General features: G+C 32.0%; 2 protein-coding genes and 1 pseudogene across 4 annotated transcripts; 2 read left to right on the plus strand and 1 right to left on the minus strand.

Moving 5' to 3' along the window:
• Positions 1–2,295: 2,295 nt before the first annotated feature.
• Positions 2,296–7,814, plus strand: LOC112743720 (receptor protein kinase-like protein ZAR1). Its single transcript, XM_025793030.3, has 2 exons — positions 2,296–4,224; positions 6,634–7,814. The coding sequence occupies exons 1-2, from the start codon at positions 2,700–2,702 to the stop codon at positions 7,266–7,268; spliced, it is 2,160 nt and encodes a 719-aa protein (XP_025648815.1). The 5' UTR covers positions 2,296–2,699; the 3' UTR covers positions 7,269–7,814.
• A 1,207-nt stretch (positions 7,815–9,021) lies between these two features.
• Positions 9,022–14,557, plus strand: LOC112742946 (protein DETOXIFICATION 44, chloroplastic-like; annotated as a pseudogene).
• A 70-nt stretch (positions 14,558–14,627) lies between these two features.
• LOC112743721 (dehydration-responsive element-binding protein 2A-like) lies at positions 14,628–16,809 on the minus strand. Of its 3 annotated transcripts, XM_025793034.3 has the most exons (3): positions 16,578–16,797; positions 15,618–16,321; positions 14,994–15,519 (listed from the first exon to the last, which is right to left on the minus strand). In XM_025793034.3, the coding sequence occupies exons 1-3, from the start codon at positions 16,598–16,600 to the stop codon at positions 15,500–15,502; spliced, it is 747 nt and encodes a 248-aa protein (XP_025648819.1). In that variant the 5' UTR covers positions 16,601–16,797; the 3' UTR covers positions 14,994–15,499. The 3 variants fall into 3 exon arrangements, with proteins under 3 accessions (XP_025648817.1, XP_025648818.1, XP_025648819.1); XM_025793032.3 differs by having other exon boundaries at positions 14,628–16,321; positions 16,578–16,809; XM_025793033.3 differs by having other exon boundaries at positions 14,628–16,318; positions 16,578–16,804.
• Positions 16,810–20,918: the final 4,109 nt, after the last annotated feature.

The following is a 20,918-nucleotide window of genomic DNA, read 5'->3' on the forward strand; positions in this document are numbered from 1 at the left end:
CTCTCTGCTGCCATCACTAAAGTTTTTTCGATTACCGGATCAGCGTTTTTCTTAGCATTATTGAATTTTTCTTTAGAAAAACATGGTTTGAAAGGATTCTTAAAATGGTGGTATCAGATAGGCTTAAGGTGGTATCAGATATAGATTCTTCTAGATTGGGAGGGGATTCATCTCTATTAGCTGTGGGACCTCATGAGCTACAACTTTAGAAACTTCATCCTTATGGTAGATAAGCACAACACTTTGATTATTCTTTGCATGAAAGTACACCTCCATCGGTTCCTTAATATGTGAGAGTGCTCTTAATCTAATTTTTACTGGCCTCCAAGGAGCTAGCCACCAGCTCTCCTTCAACTTCTTATATCCAAAAACCTTGTAATAATTCCTTATTGAGAATATATCCGTTGTATTTTTCTCTAACCCCATCAACTAATCAATGTGGTCTCTAACATACATAATTTTTTCATCTTCTTTCGTCTTAAAATTTTATCTATGATAGAAGACAATTGTTATTTCTTCATCCATCTACAATGTAAAATTTAAAAAAAAAATCAATGATGATTTTAAAATACAGAGAATAGACTCTTAACTCAATTAACCACTAAAGAGAGCATTATTATTTTTTAACTACAATTTTTTTAATAAAAATAACAACATAAACATACAAAAATAACATTTTTAACAAAGACATAAAAACAACAAAGATTATTTTTTCTTCAGCAACCAAAAAAAAAAAAAAACAAACTCTATTAGCATTCAAATGCAGAAAGTTATGATATCATAAATCTAGAGATCAAATTATAGAACAAAACACAATGCAAAACACAAACCAAAATATAAATCTGGAACAGAGTATCAAAAAAGTAAAAAGTAATTTCACTTTCGAACTTGTTCTTCTGGCTTTCTTGCAATGCTGGTGCTCGTTCTTCAGTAATCTCTCCGAGACGAGAAATGCTACTTGCTTGCACTTTTAATTCTCCATTGTCATAGACCATGCGAGAAAAAAAAAAGTGAGGTCAAGTTAAGTTTTTGTGATTATTATTGTATAGGCCAAATTTTTTTAACCCACCTAAATTATAAAACAATGTCACATTGAGTGAAAATTGGACCTGTACAGCAAACAATGTCATTTTAAATATTTTTACGTGACAAATTAATATATCATATTAGATTTCTGTTAACAAGATAATTCCAAAGATAAATATAAATTATAATTTAATATTTAAAAATCTCAATTAGATAAATTAAAATTTAAAGATTGAAAATAAGGTCGAATATAAATTTTACGAGCAAAATAGATATTAAATCAAAATATAATGACAAGATTATTTTAAGAATAAAATAAATATTAACTCAAAATCTAATGAAAAGATTCACTTTAATATTCTCTGAAATTTCAGTGAGTAAACAACCGGGTGCAAAAGCCTATTAATTTAGTCTCTCTAGCATAAATGTTAGCTAAGATTCCGAGCTTATGAGAAGTAAATCTGACAAATTGACATGAAGAAAATATACAATATTCAGAGTTGTGGAATACAGAATGCATTTTCTTTAACCATGTTGCACAAACAAACTCACTAGACACGAGCAAGAACATTCCAGCATTAATTTCTCACATGCATCAAGAATTTATTCATGTTACATGTAGAACATTTCATCATTTAATAATTTTTATTTCCTTTGCATGTTCCATGTGGATTAACAACTTGACCCTGTTAAAAGAGATCCGGGGGACTGGGGGAGAAAGAGAGAAAAACAACGTGTTTTTTTTTTTTTTTAATTTAAATGTAATAGAAAAAAGAGTAAACCACCAGCACTCATTAACATGTTATTAAAAATTTAAATATTCACAAAATGTTTTTGAAAGATAAAATAGCGAAAACATTCTGAAAAATTTTAAAATTTGAATCAAAATAATTTTTAAAAGAGTCGACTTGAAAATCAACATTTTAGTAAGAGACAACGTCAGCCATCATTTTTTTCAAAATTTCCTTTTTTTATCTTCACATTCATACTCTATTCTCAGTTTTTCAACCTTCTCATACTCTATTAAATATTATATAATTTATAAGTGGATCAATATATAATTGTCAAGATGATAGTTTTTTTTTGGGTTGGCTATAAATAATACTTACTTTTATCTCTATAAAACTATGATATTCAAATTTTACAGAATTAATATATTCCCTAATTTCAATAGAAGTGACTATAATTTTCTTCTTCTTTTTTTTTTTCCTTAGAGAAAATGATGCTTCACAACCAAAGTCCACAAGGCAAAACAAAAACACATTTTCAGCTCAATAGCCCACAATGTTTTATTTTAAAATATTGGTAAGGGTCACCAAATTCCAAATCTAATTATCCAATTTTTTAGTGGCAACCAAACTAAGATTCTTCTTCTTCATCATCCCTCTTGCTTCTCTTTCACTTCACTTCTGTTATCAAACATTCACTTCTTTTTTCTCTGCCCCTTCTGGCCTTCTTTCTCTGAACCTTTTTGGCGGGAATTGGACCCCACCAAATTAAAATCTCATCTTTCCCCCAATTTATTGATTTTTCTCTTTTCTCTCATAAATACTAACTACCTCCATCTCTTCTTCCGCCTCAAACTCAACCTTCACTATACCATTCCATAAACATAACGAAAGAAATACTCCACATTATTCATCCAAAACGGTGTCGTATCACTTATTTTCTAAATGAGCGTTAATCTCTTTCTCTGTTTCTTCTCTTTCTCGTTCTTCTTCATCTTTTCAATACAAACCGTTTTTTCTCTCTCCCCCGACGGCGTTGCACTTCTCACTCTAAAATCCGCCGTGGACCCCGCCGGAGCCGCTGCGCTTGCCAATTGGAACGACGGAGACGCCACTCCGTGCGGATGGTCCGGGGTCAGCTGTAGTAACATCTCCGGCGACCCTGACCCCCGCGTTGTCGGTGTCTCCCTCGCCGGAAGGGGCCTCCGCGGCTACCTCCCATCAGAGCTCGGCACACTTCTCTACCTCCGCCGCCTCAATCTCCACTCCAACGCCTTCCGCGGCTCCATCCCCTCCCAGCTCTTTAACGCCACCGCGCTCCGATCCCTCTACCTCCACTCCAACAACCTCTCCGGCGACCTCCCTCCCTCCCTCTTCTCCCTCCGCCGCCTCCAGAACCTCGACCTCTCCGATAACTCCCTCTCCGGCTCAATTCCAAACTCTCTCCGCAACTGCTCACAGCTCCAGCGCCTTGTCCTCGCCAGGAACAAATTCTCCGGCAAGATTCCGGCGACGCCGTGGCCGGAGCTCCGAGAACTCATTCAGCTCGACCTCTCCGCGAACCTCCTAGAAGGTCCAATCCCGGACCAGATCGGAGAGCTTCAATCCCTCACCGGAACCTTAAACCTCTCGTTCAATCACCTCTCCGGCAACGTTCCAGAATCTCTCGGGAAACTTCCGGTGACGGTTAGCTTCGATTTGCGAAACAACAATCTCTCCGGCGAGATTCCCCAAACAGGATCGTTTTCAAACCAAGGCCCCACGGCGTTCCTCAACAACCCTAACCTCTGCGGTTTCCCGCTTCAAAAACCGTGTTCCGGTTCGGCACGGAGCGAACCGGGATCAAGCCCCGGTCCAAAAAGGGAACGGTCCGGCTCACGGTCTAATAAAGGGCTAAGCCCCGGTTTAATTGTTCTAATCTCAGTAGCTGATGCCGCTGGCGTTGCTCTAATTGGACTCATAATTGTTTACGTTTATTGGAAAAAGAAAGACGGTTGCAACGGGTGTAGTTGTACCGGTAAGGCCAAGTTTGGCGGTGGCGAAAACGGGAAAACGCGTTTTTGCTGTTCTTTGCCATGCATGAACGTTGGGGTGCTGAAGAGTGATGATTCTGAATTGGAGGAAGGTGAGAAAGGGGAGGGTGGAAGAGGGGAAGGGGAATTGGTGGCGATTGATAAGGGATTTAACTTTGAGCTTGATGAGTTGTTGAGGGCTTCAGCTTATGTTCTTGGGAAGAGTGGGTTGGGGATAGTGTATAAGGTTGTGCTTGGGAATGGGGTTCCTGTGGCTGTGAGGAGGCTTGGGGAGGGTGGTGAACAGAGGTATAAGGAGTTTGCTGCTGAGGTTCAGGCTATTGGGAAGGTCAAGCACCCTAATGTTGTGAAGCTAAGGGCTTATTATTGGGCACCTGATGAGAAGCTCTTGATCAGTGATTTCATCTCTAATGGCAATTTGACCACCGCTCTTAGAGGTTGGTTACTTACTTACTTTCACTTTTTTAGCGCTTTGTTTTTTTGGTTCATGTGTTACTTTCTTAGCTTCATTTTGGGTTATTGATTTCAATAATATGCTGCATTTAGGAGTAGAATTCTGTTATTTCTACTTAATATTTGGTTGGAACCATAGTTGGTAAAAGATGCTATTATAATTATTAGTATCTCTTATTTGATGTGATTTTATTTTAAAAATGGGAGAAAATAAAAGTAAACTATATATAAAAAAGAATTTGTCAGTGTCGCTGTCTCGGAACTCTCTAGATTTGTGTCCTCATACAAATTTTAAATACCACCTAAGATCTCATTTAGTAATGAGATGTCCAATGTCAAATAACGGAAATAAGTAGTCACCAAAAAAAAATAACGGAAATAAGTACAATTCCCTTTCTTTATCTCTTGTGGTAGAAGTAGAACAGGGTTTGACCTTCATTTTTACTCTTGCCTTCTATAATGAAGTAGCTGACTTTGCGGTAAAGAGTGCGGAAAGTGTTGTAGGCAATAGAGTGGTAACGATAATGATATTGTCAACAGAATGACAATGATAGCTAATGATAGGTACTTTCCTGAAATGAAATTTGGATCTGATTAGGTGGTGTAATATAAAAATCTTCCTTAGATATAATCCTTATTGTTATTTTAATAATATTATCCTGGTAAGTACCTTTTTTAAATTTTATTTTATAAACCTTGTAGTTTATTTTAGTTGTTGTCTTTGAAATTAACCAGAAATTATTTGAGATTTATTTTTCTCTTTGACATTCTACATATTCTGTAACTTGTGTTTAGAGAAGGATTTTTTTGCTTTTTAAATTTCATATGTTTAATAATTCCCATTAACTTTTGCCTTCTCTATAAAGGATTGTTAGAACTAAGTACTAAATTTAGTGTGTTTCAAAATAATTATAAAATCGGAAAAATACTTCCATGCAGATAACTACAGACACTACGTATCAGAGTTTTGTCTGTTTCATTGTGGGGACAATTGACCAAAATGGTTTATTGACTAGTGCAAACGAGCAATTTTAAATTTCAATTTGTCTTTGATAGAAATAAACAAATTGGAAATTAACAATTTGTCTTTCTGCAAAGGCGAGCATATTATTGACGAGTATTACTTTTTTTTTTTAAATTAATTTGAGGTGAGTCAGTGAGTGCGTCTAGGTGAGCAATTTAGTTGGATTATTGGTATTTATTATTGGCAATGAGCGTTGGATCCAAGAAAATGTTTGGTGAGACAACAATGCCAATTTAAATGACCTGCCTCGACGATAAAGTAAGACATTCAGCATGTGTTTGTTTGGGAAATGGGATGGTACTGGTATTCATGTTTGGGACCATGAACTTCTAGATTTCTAAGAACTAGTATTTGCTTTATTGCATACATCTTGTCTATATTGAATATGCATTTTACAAATATATACTTAATATAATCTTAAAACATTATTAATGAAAGCGAATAATTATAGATATTTCATTATTTTTAAGCATACATTAAATACGCTTTAAAATCATGCAACTATTTTTTGAACATCAAGACCTTTATGTCATTCTCAGCACATGAGGCCATTTAGGCAAACCAAAACTGGTTGAAAGCAGGCAGTTTCACACGTCAAAACCATTTTTCAAGCAGCAGTGATACTGATGAAACTTGAGGACCACATCTGGTTTTTTAAAATTAAATGTCAGTGGCTTTATAATATATTTATTAATTAAAAAGATAGCTGTAGTAGTCTAGATGATGGTTTATATGTTTTTTACATTGGATAGTGCACCTTATCTTTCTCAAGCCTTGTGTCTGTTGACTTTAAAGTTTCGTGGTTGGTTAGGAGTGAGGACTTTGGATCTCTTTTTCATGCGTATATTTTTAGTTTTTCATACACACAATACAGTATCTTTCACAGTAAGTTTATTTAAAGTGCTTTGTTTCTGTAGTTTGAAAATGAACTTACAAGTTTGTGCCGCTTTTATGCCATTATTTTATAATGGGATTTCCTAGTATTTGGTCTAATGGCACAGTTGAACCTCCAACTCTGTTGACTCACCGAAAAAAAAATGCTTTTTCTTGTTAAATTATTAATCATTTTGGCTTCTACAAGATTGTTTTCCTACTCATTGCTTCGACTCTTCTAACTTTCTGTTTACACTTTACAACAATGATGTCTGATGTATGATTTAAGATACAACAATAACAACCTGTTATTGATAACTTACACCTCAAGATTCATTCTATAAAGACCGTTTGTATGAAATTCTCTCTTTGTACCCAACAGCATAAATTTTCAATTGCAATTAGGGAAATAAACTATCAAGATAACTCAATCTCCATTTGCATTCTGTAAATAGATTGAATTTTCAGCTACAAATAATCATATTTCTTCATGTAGGGAGAAATGGTCAACCAACTATGAACCTTCCATGGTCAACCAGGCTGAGAATTGCCAAAGGAGCAGCCAGGGGTTTGGCCTATCTCCATGAATGCAGTCCTAGAAAATTTGTTCATGGTGACATCAAGCCCTCCAACATTCTCCTTGATGGGGACTTCCAACCCCGAATTTCTGATTTCGGCCTTAACCGGTTGATCAGCATCACTGGCAATAACCCCTCCAATGGTGGCTTTATGGGAGGAGCTCTTCCTTACTTTAAGCCATCACAAACAGAACATACTAACAACTACAAGGCCCCTGAGGCCAAAGTTCCAGGCAGCAGACCAACCCAGAAATGGGATGTATATTCATTTGGAGTCGTGTTGCTCGAATTGCTTACTGGGAAGTCCCCTGATTCTACTCCTGCCCCATCAACTTCTATGGAAGTTCCTGATATGGTGAGGTGGGTGAGGAAAGGGTTTGAACAAGAAAGTCCGCTATCCGAAATGGTTGATCCTCCTTTGCTTCAAGAAGTGCATGCCAAAAAGGAGGTACTGGCTGTGTTTCATGTAGCATTGTCATGCACTGAGGGAGACCCTGAAGTCAGGCCTAGAATGAAAACTGTGTCTGAGAATCTAGAAAAGATTGGATCATAGTGTTCTAGTGTTTATCAGCTGAAAGCTATGATGTGAGACCGAGATTGGAATTTCCAATTTATACACACAATGAAGATTCAATTCAATTCAGTCCCATGATGGACTTTTGTGATTGCATTCGGAGGATTTTCTTGTTGGGGCATCAAGATTGTGCTGCTACCCTTCAGTCTCTTGGACTATGCCCTCATGGTCTTACCTTTTTGGTTTTGAAGTGAAGCATTTGTTTAAGAGGTGTCAGTATCGCTAGTCTCTGTCTCCCCTCAACTTATTCTTTTTGGTAAAAGATCAAGGAAGTTGTTAGAAGGATAGCTATAACGGAAATGTTTGGTAACCAAAGAAAATCAGCCAAAAACAGCCATAACTTGCCTTATTTAGCATTCATTAATTGTTGCGATAATTAATTAATGCTAAATAAGGTAAGTTCTGGCTGTTTTTTTTGTCTACCTAGCATTACCTGTCATTACTTGGATTGGCTAATTCGGATGTGGTAATATAGAGAATATAAATTTTACACTATATGATATGAATAACATAATTCCTTTTTCTTTTTCCCTCTCGAAACAGTTAATATAACAAAGATAATCTGCATTAATTCCTATACTGAATTTAACTTTTTTAATTGTTGGAGATAAATTGAATATAAATATAGATTAGACTTTGGGCCATATATGTAACCATGTAGGGTCCGGTCCGTTATTTCCCTTGTTAAAAACAAAAAGATGTCGGAAAGTTCTACATTAACCTCGTTGAACACTTAGTTTTAGACATTTACATTTCCCACGACCGAAAAAAAAAGATATTTACATTTCTTATCTTATCTCCTCTATTTATGTTTTTTTTCTTGCCAAAAAAGTTTGGAAACTTCAATTTAAAAATGACAATTTAATTGTGTTGGATGTGGATCCAAAGATGTCCAAGCTTAACCAATTTATCGATACAAATATGTTGAGTTCTTCAGAAACAAGACTTAAAAGTAATCAAACACTTGACCAAAAAAAAAAAAGTAATCAAACAGTCCCTAATCACAATGGAAAAAGCTGCGCATGACTAGGGCGAAAAAACTGATCGAAAAGGTTGAACCAGTTTCTAATTGAATATTTTGTATTCGAACAAATTATTTTTACTCACTAATATTTAGAATGTTAATAAATTTATTTATAAAAAAATAAGAATAATTTTATATTTATAAAAAATAAATTTTAATTGACAAAACTACTTAAAACCTAAAATATATTCAAAATTTTTAAATTATTCTCCTAAATTAACTTATCCTATCTTAAATTTCTAACTTTTTTTAATTGTTATCACCTAAATTTTTTTCCATCTAATTCTCATCACATCTATCATTACTGCCACCACTATTGCTGCCGCCGCCACAATCTTTAACCATCATTTTACCACAACTATTGATGATAACTTTCAATAAGAGTTATTGTTATTTTTAAAACCGTCTATCTTTTTTGTTATATAAAACTATCAATATTTTCTATTATTTGAAATATTTTATTTTTAAGAGTTTAGTCTAATTTAAATTATTAATATTTTTATTATTTTTAAAAATATATTTTTAAGAATTTAATCTAATTTTTTATATTTATAAATATATAGTAAATAAAATGATTTACAAGATATAATTTACTTATCTTATTTACCGCTTAAACTTTTTTTTTAGTGACCACCGCTTAAACTAAATAAGAGTGCATGACGTATTTTTGTAATAATTTTTAAAATTATTTATTTCAATACATAATAGATGGCGGAACCCATTAACAAGTTGACACTTAACAATCATTTGAGGCCCAAGCAGTACATGGCCCCACCAAATACATATTTATTATTGCTTTTATTTATTTTTTGCGACAGAATAAAATTACGTGTCCATTAAAATGAAAAAATAAAATGAAAATGAAAATAAATATATTGTTATATACCCGTTATTCACTGCATTACATTTCCGTCACATTTGGTTCTTCATACTGTGTAGTGCAGGTGCTTCAAGGCATCTTCTCAATGTCACCGCTTTCTTTGCATTCACTCTCTGCAACTTAAACCTCACCATTGCTATCATCCACCATTCAAATCTCCTACTTTAATCCCAAAGCCTTATCATTGCTTTTCTCGCATTCGAATCCGAATCACACCAAAAGCTTCTTCGAAGAACAACTGTGCCACCACCACCACCACCACCAATGATTCCTTTGAAACTAGCTCCCTTGAAGATGAATCTTCTCGCAATTCGTCTTCCTCGGATGATTCCTTTGCTTTTCTTCGTCGATTCGGGTACTGCTTCAATTGAGTTACTATCAGAGCTGGATTTTTTTCCTTTTCTTTTTTCTATTTTTTTTTGGGCTTAGTTTATGCGTAATTGGGGCTTAAAAGTGTGTTTCTTAGTTTATGCGTAATTGGGTGGAAGAATGGATTTTTTTTCCATGTAATATAAATCAGGGAATGCTTTTTTACAACTTCTCTGTAGAACTATTGAGTAAAATCTCAGTTGGAAGCAATCTTACTTTAGGTTGAATCATGAAAGTTCAATTTGCTTCTCATAGGCTTGTTCTCTGTTACACAGTTGCAGATTCATTACTTTTGTTTTCTTAATCTATTTTAAAAAGCAGTCATTGCATTTTTCTTTTAAGCCATTCTTTTTATTCTATATAGTGGTGCATAACTTTTTTGATGAATTAACGTCAATATTGCACAATAATAAAAGGAACTGAATTTCATTTCCAAATCCATGTTCAATTCTAATAGACATTTGATAGTTCTTGTTACTAATTCTTAAATTTAAGGGTGAGAACCTTATTATAACACCAATATCATTATGTACTAGTTACCTTTCAGTTAATTAATTATGTTGCCATCCACTTCAAGAAATATATTGACAATTAGTCAATCAATGTAAACTTACTTTTTCTTGCTTCAAATTCCCTGTCATCAGTCATTATATGCATAACAAGAGATTTTTCTATGTCCCTGTATTTCTTTTCCCCTTTTAGTTGGTCTGAGCTTAATAGAAATAAACATTGCATTTTTGGAAAACCATTTCACGGAACATTTTGTTATCTATAATTGAACCTTACTTCTGTCTCCTTAGACTTGATAAAAATCTTATTAATATCATCTACTCCATAATCCATTTATTTTCTGTACAGGATTCCCCTATGCGTGGACCTGCTGAGAACTTTCTTATGCTAAGGGCCTTTGGCGCTCCACCAATTGTGATTCATTAGCTGCTCGAGGCACTTTTCGTGGATTTAAGGATACAAAGACGCCTCGATATGCTGTTGGCAAGTATTACATCAGTTTCTTATATAACTTCATCTTTTCTCACTCAAATTTGTTTGAAAATTAAAAATATTACCCCCGCCCCACGTGTGATACTAGATTTCCATCCTCTTCCCATGGCATTTTCTGTGGTTTACTCCATCCTTTTTAACTCCATGGTTTCTTTTCTTTTCGTAAAGTCCCTGTTTTCCTCCTCTTTTCAACAGTTTGCACTCTTAGTAAAGGCTGTGTTTTTCTATTATACTCAATGCAGGAAGAATGGAATCTTACAACACAGGCTAATAAATGAATGACAAAGCAAATAGCTTCTATGGAATATCTGTTCTCATTTTCATTTCTCGACTCTTTGCTGCATAGAAGAAGCACAAGCAGATTCTCAAATTATTTCTTTGAGTATATTTTGTTCTGTAAACTTAGGTCTGCACTTTAGTCTTGTTGATGTGAAAATTTTGCTGGATGTATTGATGGAGATTGCTTCGCTTGAATTTTCAGGTGCTGGCAACGTTCTTAATGCAATATTGGATCCAATATTAATATTCTTTTTTGGTCTTGGCATTAGTGGTGCTGCAGCTGCTACAGTGATCTCTGAGTACGTCAACAATGTGGTAAACTTAGTTTTATCTGTGCATTTTGCACACGCCCCTGAATTTATGTAATCTTCTGCATTTGACGCAATTTTTCTTTTGCTCACCAGATACTTAATTGCTTTTATTCTTCTATGGAAATTGACCGGCAATGTGCTCCTAATGCCTTTTCACTTTGATGGGAGAAAAATTTTCAGCTATCTGAAATCTGGTACCTCTTTCTAAACTAAGTCATATTGTTGGTAAGTCTGTCCATATACAGAGGAATTTTTTTTGTTTCGGTAATGATAATAAAATTATCAGAGTGGATTGAAAAAAATGTTACTAGTTCTTTCTGTACAAATGCATCGAAAATTTCAAGATGAACTTCAAATTTGCATGATTATTAGCTTTATAACTAATCAGCTTAACATGAGTTCAGGGATCAATAGTTTCAGTTTTTCTTGCTTTCATGCTTTGAATGGATAGTGTATTCTATTTGTGGTTTTGTATTTCTTGTTACTGTTGGCTATAGATTTTACATGTAGCTTCAAGTTGGATTGAGCATTTTAATGACTAGTAAACTGGAACGAGAATTTCGAGAAACTGGAAGGATTTGCTGATAGGATCAGATATGATTGACTGATTTGAAAATTACGATCCCATAGAGTTCATTTTTCAAGAATATTATGATCGCATTGTTCTTGAAAGGGGAATTTGATTGAATTTATAATTTTAACAGGGCTTTTGTGTCTGTTCACACATTATAATGTGTATTTTGTACTTTTAGTCACGAAATATGGTTTTTGTTTTCTTAACTCTAACTGGATCGAAGACATAACCGAGCTAATTAGGCAGTTAGTTTTACTTTGACTGTTGCATTTTGTATTGTAGGTGGTCTTCTTATCGGCAGGACTGTGGCTGTGTTTCTGACTTTGACACTGTCAACCTCTATGGCAGCTAAGCAGGGCCCTATACATGATCAAAACATATCTCTCATTAGTTTATCATATTCAGTTTCCAAGACACAAATGAATCCAGTCGAATAAAGTTTTATTTTATAATTATGAACTGCATTTGTTTATTTCATGGACATTTGGGGGCATTCCCTGACCAAGTAAACAAGCAGGTTGGGTATGGTCAAGTTTTAAGACTTTTTTCTCATAAGCCAAAGTCTTTTCAAACTTCTAAGCGGGGCTCAAAATGATGTCCTGTTATTGTGTAATATGGCATTTATTTTACAGACACTTCTTGCCAGCAGTTACTCGCAGGGAAATTACGAGCAAGCACGCCTCATTACATATAGAGTATTACAGGCGATTGATTATTGCCACCAGTAACTTACTTTGTTCTTACTTGCTTAGTTAAATGATATTGGAACTTGTACACAGATCCATCCAGAATTCGTTTCACCTACTCTCTTTTATGTGTCAAGCAGATTGGTTTAGGAACAGGAATTACTTTGTCCGTGATCTTATTCTTTGGGTTTGGATCATTTTCTAGCTTATTTACCACAGACTTGGAAGTTCTGGGTGTTGCTCGGTCAGGCATATTGGTAAGAAATAACAATTCTTGTTGACTTGGATTGATTTAAAAGTCAAAGCAACGAGTCTGCAGAAGTTGAAGTCTGTGTCTAAGTCAGGTCCTTAACACCAAGTAAAAATTGTAATCCAGTTCAAGATATTAATTGGAGAGCATCTTTTTCTAGCGACATCCATTTTCATGCAAAGCATAAGAATCAACTCTTTTTTGTTTCCCTTCTTTTCCTCCCAAATAATGGAGCATCACAAACAATTTATCTTTTAAGGTTACTTAGTGATGATGAATGTATAATCTTATATCTTAGCTAGATTATCTTCAGGATTTTCTTTTTCTTTTTTCTTTTTGGGAGGTTAGACTTGACATTAACTGACCAGTATAAATTGTTGTGAAGTGTTGAGCTCCACTTAAATAAGCAAATGGTTTATTGTTGGTTGGCTAATAACTGAAGGTTCATTTTGTTGTATGGTTATATATTTGTAACATCAGACTATCGCGACTCTAGTATTGATGAATCATACCTTGCATGACAAAAGCTTCTTGGACTGATTGAAATATAATATCTTATTTTTAGCTGGGCTAAGTTTCAGCGTGGCTATTAAATGTCTACTCAGCTATTATATTATGCATGATCTTCCTTTCTGTCTGTGGATGCATGTATGTATCAGTAATGTTTGAAATATCTGAAATTTAATCATACTGTGCAGTTTCTGGCTGGAACTCAACCAGTGAATGCTTTGGCATTTGTCATTGATGGGCTTTACCATGGGGTATCAGACTATGGTTACGCTGCGTACTCAACGGTAATTGTAAAACCTGATGATTACAAATACTTAAAAGTCTCATGACTAATTTTGCTTTATATATTTTTCTCGTTGTTTGTTCCCTCCTCTATCCTTACATTTTGTTTCTTGGGTTTCGTTATGGGGTAGATGCTGGTTGGACTAGTTTCTTCAATGTTCTTGCTGGTAGCTGCTCCAGAACTTGGACTTCCTGGAGTCTGGGCAGGGTTGTTTCTCTTCATGACTATGCGTGTTCTCGCTGGAACATGGAGGTAGATATTTGCCACTGACACATCTAATTCATTATTATGGTGACAGTTGGGACACTTTTTGTTGGTTGTTATGACTCACTATACCCCCCATATTGGCACCCTTGCACCAAAAAGAATCCCAGCATGCTTTAGAGGGAACACGTGTGATATGGCATGCTGTCACATGTATGAAAATGTCTTGCAACTTTTTTTTTAGAGTTAATCTTTTTCATAGTCCTACTCTTATAGCTAGAGCTATAAGCAGACTTGAGAAAACTTTAGAGGGAATTATGGAAAATGATTTAAACATAAATAATTTAAACACATGTTTTGATAGGTTGAGCAGCAAAAATGGCCCGTGGAGTATGGTCTGGTATAAAGATGGCGGTGGAGACTGACTGAAATTATTTTGAAGTCATCCAGTATTCAAAGTTTTCAACTTCCATAATCAGGTGAAAAGGCCAATTTTTGAATGGCCAGAGCATGATCAAGAGCTCTATGTTGTGAAAAATAGGCCTGATTTCCATACCCTTGCAATTGGATATAATACATAACTGTGTAGGACTAGAGCAAGTTATTGGAATGTTGCTGATACAACTAGATAGAATTTATACAGTTTCCAAAGAAGTACACAGAGGGAGAGAACAAGTCATAGAAGAAATTTGTATTTTTTAGGAGATTGCAGAGTCTTTTGTTTAGTATTCGTAGGGAAAGGCAACCTTGCATATTTGTGACAATTTATGCATTCTTTTTCTTTTGATATATGATTCTTCTAAGTGGAATACAGTCCTTTGTATTGTTCAAGTCAATAATTTTCACATTACTAAACAATCAATTCTGGAAATATAGAAGAAAGAAGTGGTTTGCAATTTTACGTATTTTATGTTTGAAGTTGAAGTACATACATGTTCAAATCCTCAATTAACACGAGAGATCTAATTTTCACATAAAATGGCACTAGTTCAACATTTATAGCTTAATGCATAGTTCTTACACAGTATATAACTATATATAGTAATTGAGATGTGCAAAAAGATACAAACTAGGCCTTATTTGAATAATTATAATGGGGGACAAAAACAACATCACGCATTAACCCTACCGAAATGAAAAAAAAAAAAGAGAACTAAAAGTACATTACGCATTAACTCTATCATTATGAAATACGGAAAACAAATATTGGGAGCTAGACCCCCTATGTGAAAAGCACACAAGAAACTATAATCATGATCTACTTCCATGTCGGCAAACAGTATATTGTACAGGTGTTCAGACAAGTAACCACCCAGATGGATTTTGCAGATGTTGTGAAATATCAGAACACCTCTTACTCTATTCAGAGCTACACCCAGACTCTGAATTTCCATGATTTTTTTTTCTCTTGCAATTTAGAGTCTCTAGTATTATTGATATTCAAAGTCTCATTTTCTGACACTTTTACAATTGATCCAAAAGTATCACTCGTAACTAAATGATTACTTCTCTGCATAGAATGATTTTTTGAATCTCCTAATTATATTGGTTGCTTCATTCTTGCAATCACTAACATCATATTACTTATGTGAATTGACCAATTTGTGACTGAACATTACTTACCTTGGAGCACTTGCTTGCAAAACTGTAGAATTTCTGCAAGTACTTCCTCCATATCTTTTGTCGGAATAGATGCCTCAGATTTGAGATTGCTGAACTGCTCATACTTTGGATTACTGTTTGGTATCATAGGATTACTGTTTGGAATCATATTATGCAAGTATCCAAAGCAATGGTTTGTGCAGCTCAACTCATTGCAGGATTTGTAATTTTCCACTTCACTCTTCCCCATAATCCCCTGTTCAGTAGCATCACAAGAGTTATAATCAGCTCCTATATTTACAGCCATGCACATAGAATCCTCAAGCATGTAATTATTACACTCTTCAACTATACCAGAGTTCTTCAAAACCTTCTCTAACTCTCCTTCCAGTCCTTCACTTCCTCCAGCAACTTCATCCTTTACATACTTAAAAGGCCCTTGAAGAATTCCTTCCTCACATTCCATCTCCAATAATTCATTTACCTCAGAAAACTTGAGTTGTTCTTCGAGACCCATATCAAGATTCCCCTCCAACCCGTCAACTTTTGCAGCATCACCACCATTCAAAGTATCTATATAGGTTCCACTTGGTGATTTCTGATCAAATCCTGTACTACTAGATGATCCATTAGAACTTACTAATTCTATGCCATGATGGTGAGGGAAGTTCAAACGAGCGCTAGGGCCATACATGGTCCTTGCTGCTTCATCATAAGCAAGAGCAGCTTCAAGTGCAGTAGAAAAGGTTCCAAGCCAAAGCCTGTTTGATTCTTCACCAACACGCTTGCTATGGATAGGTTTGCGGATTTCTGCAACCCATTTGCCCCAAATCCTCTGCCTCACACCCCTGAACTTGCAATCATAATTCTGTGGTCCACCTTTGCCTTTCATACATCCTTTTTTCGATCCCTTTGCAGGAACCTTGTGAATCACTTCAACCTCATCTCCTTCACTGATTAGTTGTTGTTGCTGTTTATTGTACTCCTTCCACTTCTCAAGAGTACTCTCTACTGAGTCACTTCCTCCACTGCGTCTCCTGCGCGATCTCCTATTTCTACTGCAAACAAAACCAAAATTCTGTCAACTTCGTTCAACTCCTTAAAATAGTTTGTTAATAAAGCATAAGAATTCATATATAGAAACATGTAAGAATTATAAAAAGGAAATTCTCCAACCACAATGAAACATTAATTGAAAACTACTAAGAAGATAAAAGAAACGATGGAACAAAGACCACAGCTAAAATAATTCAACAGAGAAGAAACTAGTTAAAGTGTAATGAAAACATTGAAAAATCAGAAAAAACTACTGACCTAGGAATAGTTTCAGTCTTCATGTGCTTTGAAATTGCTACTGAAATATGTAGTTCAAGATTTTTTTGGTGGTGATGATGCGTGACATTCCGATGTAATAGTGTGTAAGGGTTTTTGAGAGGTTTTGAGTATTTGTATTGTATCTGTATGTAGTCGGTTTGTATGTAGTCGGTTTGTATATACGCAGGGGTTTGTAAGGTTTGTATTGTTGAGGAGACTAAAGAGTTTGTTTGATTTAGCCATTCGATATTCAATGGTGTAATCAGTAACATCATTCGTGACTTGGAGATTAAGAATTTGTTTAGTTTAACAATTGAGTCTGAAAATACAGGTTCAATTTTTAAAGATTTTTGTTTCTTTGTTTTTTTTTATCTCTGAAAATTATAATTTTTGCTTCAATTGTTAAGTAACGTGCAGTTATCTTTATATAAATTGATAATTAAAAATTATTAAATGATTTAAAAGTTTTAGTTAAATCGATAATATTTTTAACTATTAACTCTATTACAACTGGACATTAATTTTCATCTATAATTTATTTTTTTACTTAACTTTATCTTTTAGTCTCATCTAAAAAAAAGAAATATATATAACAATCATTAGAATTTTTATATTTAATTTTTTTATGCCTATCCAAGCAAAAAAATATTTTTTTATTTATATCATTTTATTAATTTTTTTATTTTTTCTGTTTATATTATGGTTGTTATTTTTTTAAAATTTTTTTAAATGTTGTATGATGTATATTGTTATTTTTTTAATTTTTAATATTCATTATTGATATAAAAATTTTTAATCTAAGAAGACCAAATTAAAAAAAAAAGAGTACCAAAAAAATATTTAAAAATTATGATAAAAAGTATAATAAATACTAATACATAGATTTAAGTTCTTTTTAAAAAAGTTATAGCAAAAAAGAGTTAACAAATGATTTTAAGTAATATAAATTTATATTTTTTAATCTAAATATAATTTTAAATAATATAATCTAAAAAATATTTATTTTATTATAATTTAATTTAATATAAAATTATCAAATATAAATAATAGTAATACTTATTCATTCTCAATATAAATTAAATTTGTAAAATTAATTGATACTAACTTCTATTTATAAATTTTAATCAAAATACACACTAAAAAACACAAAAATTTGGTTTCACAACAAAAATCAAAATATAAATACAAAAATAAAATAATTTTTTACAAAATTTGTCTTGATACATATTATTTTATATTTTTTTTAAACTGAGATATTTTTATTATTATCTTTGTATTTATGTTTAGAAGTAAAAACAGATCAATTTTATATAACATATAAAACTTTATTCTAGTTAATCCTTCAAAGAAGGGAAGGGGCAAAGGCTCAAAAGATATTTTCAAAATTTGGATAATGTTATTTATGTGACTAATTTTAATAATCTATGACGTAGATTTTGATCTTGTCACTTGTCATGTGGAGAGACACATGACAATAGTAGATCTCATAGCGTGACAAATGACAAGTACTTATAGTGGTCACGTATGGATTAAAGGTCTTTCTTCACTTTAAAGTACTTTATTACTAAGAATTAGCAATACTTCTTTAGTACTAACTACTCTTCTTGTATTGTATTGCATTGCAGCTGCTTCTAAATTTCATTTGTTTCTTTGTCTATAAGTTTTCTCTTGAACAATTTTTCATTTATAACAATAATAAAGTTGGTGTTAGTTTTTAACCATATTAAGTATATAAAAAAATTTCAATTATCAAACTAATTACATATATATAATATATATTAAAAATATGAAACATATGTTAAATTTTAAAAATAATATATAATAATTAATTTTAATAAATATATAATATCAGTTATTGTCGTTTCGATTATTTACTTAAAATGATTAAAAAATATTTTTAAATAAAAATATAAAAAATATATTTTTAATTATTTAATTTTGTATTAAAATTTATAATTAAAATTTTAACATTAAGAATTTATAATTTAAAATATATAATTTAAAATAAATTAAATAATTATAAAATAGTAAGTCATCTTAGTTTAAAAAAAAAAACTGTTGTATAATATACTCCCTCTGAATACATAAAAAAAAAAAAACTGTTGTATAATATACTCCCTTTAAATACATAAATTTTCATATAATTAGGTATGCTCTATCAGATATATTGTAAGGTAACGATATCTGATATAAATTTAAATTTATCTAATACTCAAGTGCAATTAATTAACGTTTTTATACCATCCTTTTTTATTCTAAGTCTTTTATACGTCAAAATATGACAAATAATTTTTTTAAATAGATCCATTATTAAGAGTTAATTTATATCATATCTCATAATAATAAGATTTAAATATGTGTTTAATTTCTATAAATATATTTCATTTCAGTTTATGTTTTTCTTACAAAAATTTTGGCCATATTACTTAATTTTTTCTCACAATTTTTTTTTGTATTTATGTTTAATTTCTATAAATATTTTTTATTTTTTTTGTCCATATTACTTAATTTTAATGTCAAAGTACCACACTTTAATGGTCAAGAATGTCACTCTTCTATTATAAATTTATTCAAACATAAATACAAAAAAAAAATTGTGGAGTACTGTTACTAAAAATAAACATGATAATATTATTATTTCTATTTTAAATATGCTATTGTCTTTTGGACTCATAAAATTTGTAATAAAAATTTTAGTACTATGTCATAAAATTATGTTTTAAATATTTAAATTTATAAGAGAAAATATATAAATAAAGGTAAACTATCAAAATCACCTCTAATTTTTAAAAATATTAGTAAAAATATTTCTAACTTTTATTAATCACAAAAATATTTTAAAAATATTTTAAAATATGACAAAAAAATATCAAACATTAGATATATATTATCTAAAAGTGTTTTAAAGATTGGTTTTTGAGATTTTTTTTTAGAAGAAAAAAAATATTTTTATCTTTAGAGTTTGGTATTTCAGGTTAAGTCGATTTGTTTTGCGATTTTTGTTGCCAATAATTAAAATTACTTTAAAACAATAAAAAATATGAAAATAAAATTTATATTCAAAGTTTTGTATATATTTTTTAAATAATTATTTAAATATTCTTATAAAATTTTATATCAAATATATAAGTGATTTGGTAAATATAAAAATCGCCGTTTGCTACTTAAAAAAAATAATATTCTTTTTAGTTATTTTTATCGTATTTTATAAAATTTTAAAAATATTTTTATTGTTATAAAAATGAGACGTATTTTAATGAGAAAAAATAAAATTTTAGTAGTTGCATGAACTATATACATATTATACACATCAATAATAATATTAGGTATACATTAAAATCAATTATTAAAATTAATTATTATTATAAAATATTTTTTAAAATATAAGATACATATTAAAAATAAATTAAATAAAATATATATTTATACATAATATATAATATCTAATTATAGTAATTAATTTTAATATACAAATAATATTTTTGTTTACTCATTCATATTGATCAATTTACATTGACCAAGAAGAGGGGGAATTATGAATGGTTCAATAATACTAAATGCCAATACAAATTGTATTACTTAATTTATATTTATAAAAACAAAAATAGTTTACGAAGATGCTGACAACTGATAAGAAATAGAAGTGGTATTCTTACACAATAGTACACATCTAAGATTGAAGGAATCATACATTACATTTGTTTCAGTATTTTGTAATGATATCTTGATAATAATTAAGATTTTGTCTCTTTCTCTTTTAGTATACTTTTATGTATTTCTACTCCTTTAGGAAGTAAACATGGATATCGGAACAGTCATGTCATGCCTCTTTTTATATAATTTTTTTGTACATAATAAAAAAATTATTATATCTCATTTATTTATTTTTCTTTTCCTATCTAATACTTGATTTATTTGTCAATGATTTATAAAAGTAGGGAAACACTGTGTGGGTTAGAATTAGGGATAAACAGATAAAGGATCCTAGGGTTTGGAATCGAGAAGAGTATCAACGCTTAAAAAACGATTCTTTTTCTGTTTTTGTCACCAATCTACCACAGGATATTTCGAAGAAGGAATTATTTCACTTGTTCAATTGGACGGGACGAATTAATGACATCTATCTAGCTCGGAAACTGAAAAATGGTAATATTTACTTGTTTGCATTTGTCTGCTATACGACGAAAGGAGGGGCGATGAAGGCTATAGCAGAAATGCATCACACGAGTATAAGGGGAAAAATAATCTCGGTATGTGAGGCCAAGTATAGAAGACCAATGGAGGAGAAGAACACCGCGATATGTAGAAGAGACATCGTGAGATCTGCTGTAGAGAACAGAC

Source organism: Arachis hypogaea, chromosome 14, assembly GCF_003086295.3.
Source record: "Arachis hypogaea cultivar Tifrunner chromosome 14, arahy.Tifrunner.gnm2.J5K5, whole genome shotgun sequence".
NCBI lineage: Eukaryota > Viridiplantae > Streptophyta > Magnoliopsida > Fabales > Fabaceae > Arachis > Arachis hypogaea.

Bases quoted from the DNA above. Each gene is read 5' to 3' on its own strand.
- LOC112743720 (XM_025793030.3), top strand. From the start codon at position 2,700: ATGAGCGTTAATCTCTTTCTCTGTTTCTTCTCTTTCTCGTTCTTCTTC. The intron at 4,225-6,633 runs GTTGGTTACTTA...TTCTTCATGTAG, and splicing joins TTTGACCACCGCTCTTAGAG to GGAGAAATGGTCAACCAACT.
- LOC112743721 (XM_025793032.3), bottom strand. From the start codon at position 16,600: ATGAAGACTGAAACTATTCCTAG. The intron at 16,322-16,577 runs GTCAGTAGTTTT...TTTTGTTTGCAG, and splicing joins AAGACTGAAACTATTCCTAG to TAGAAATAGGAGATCGCGCA.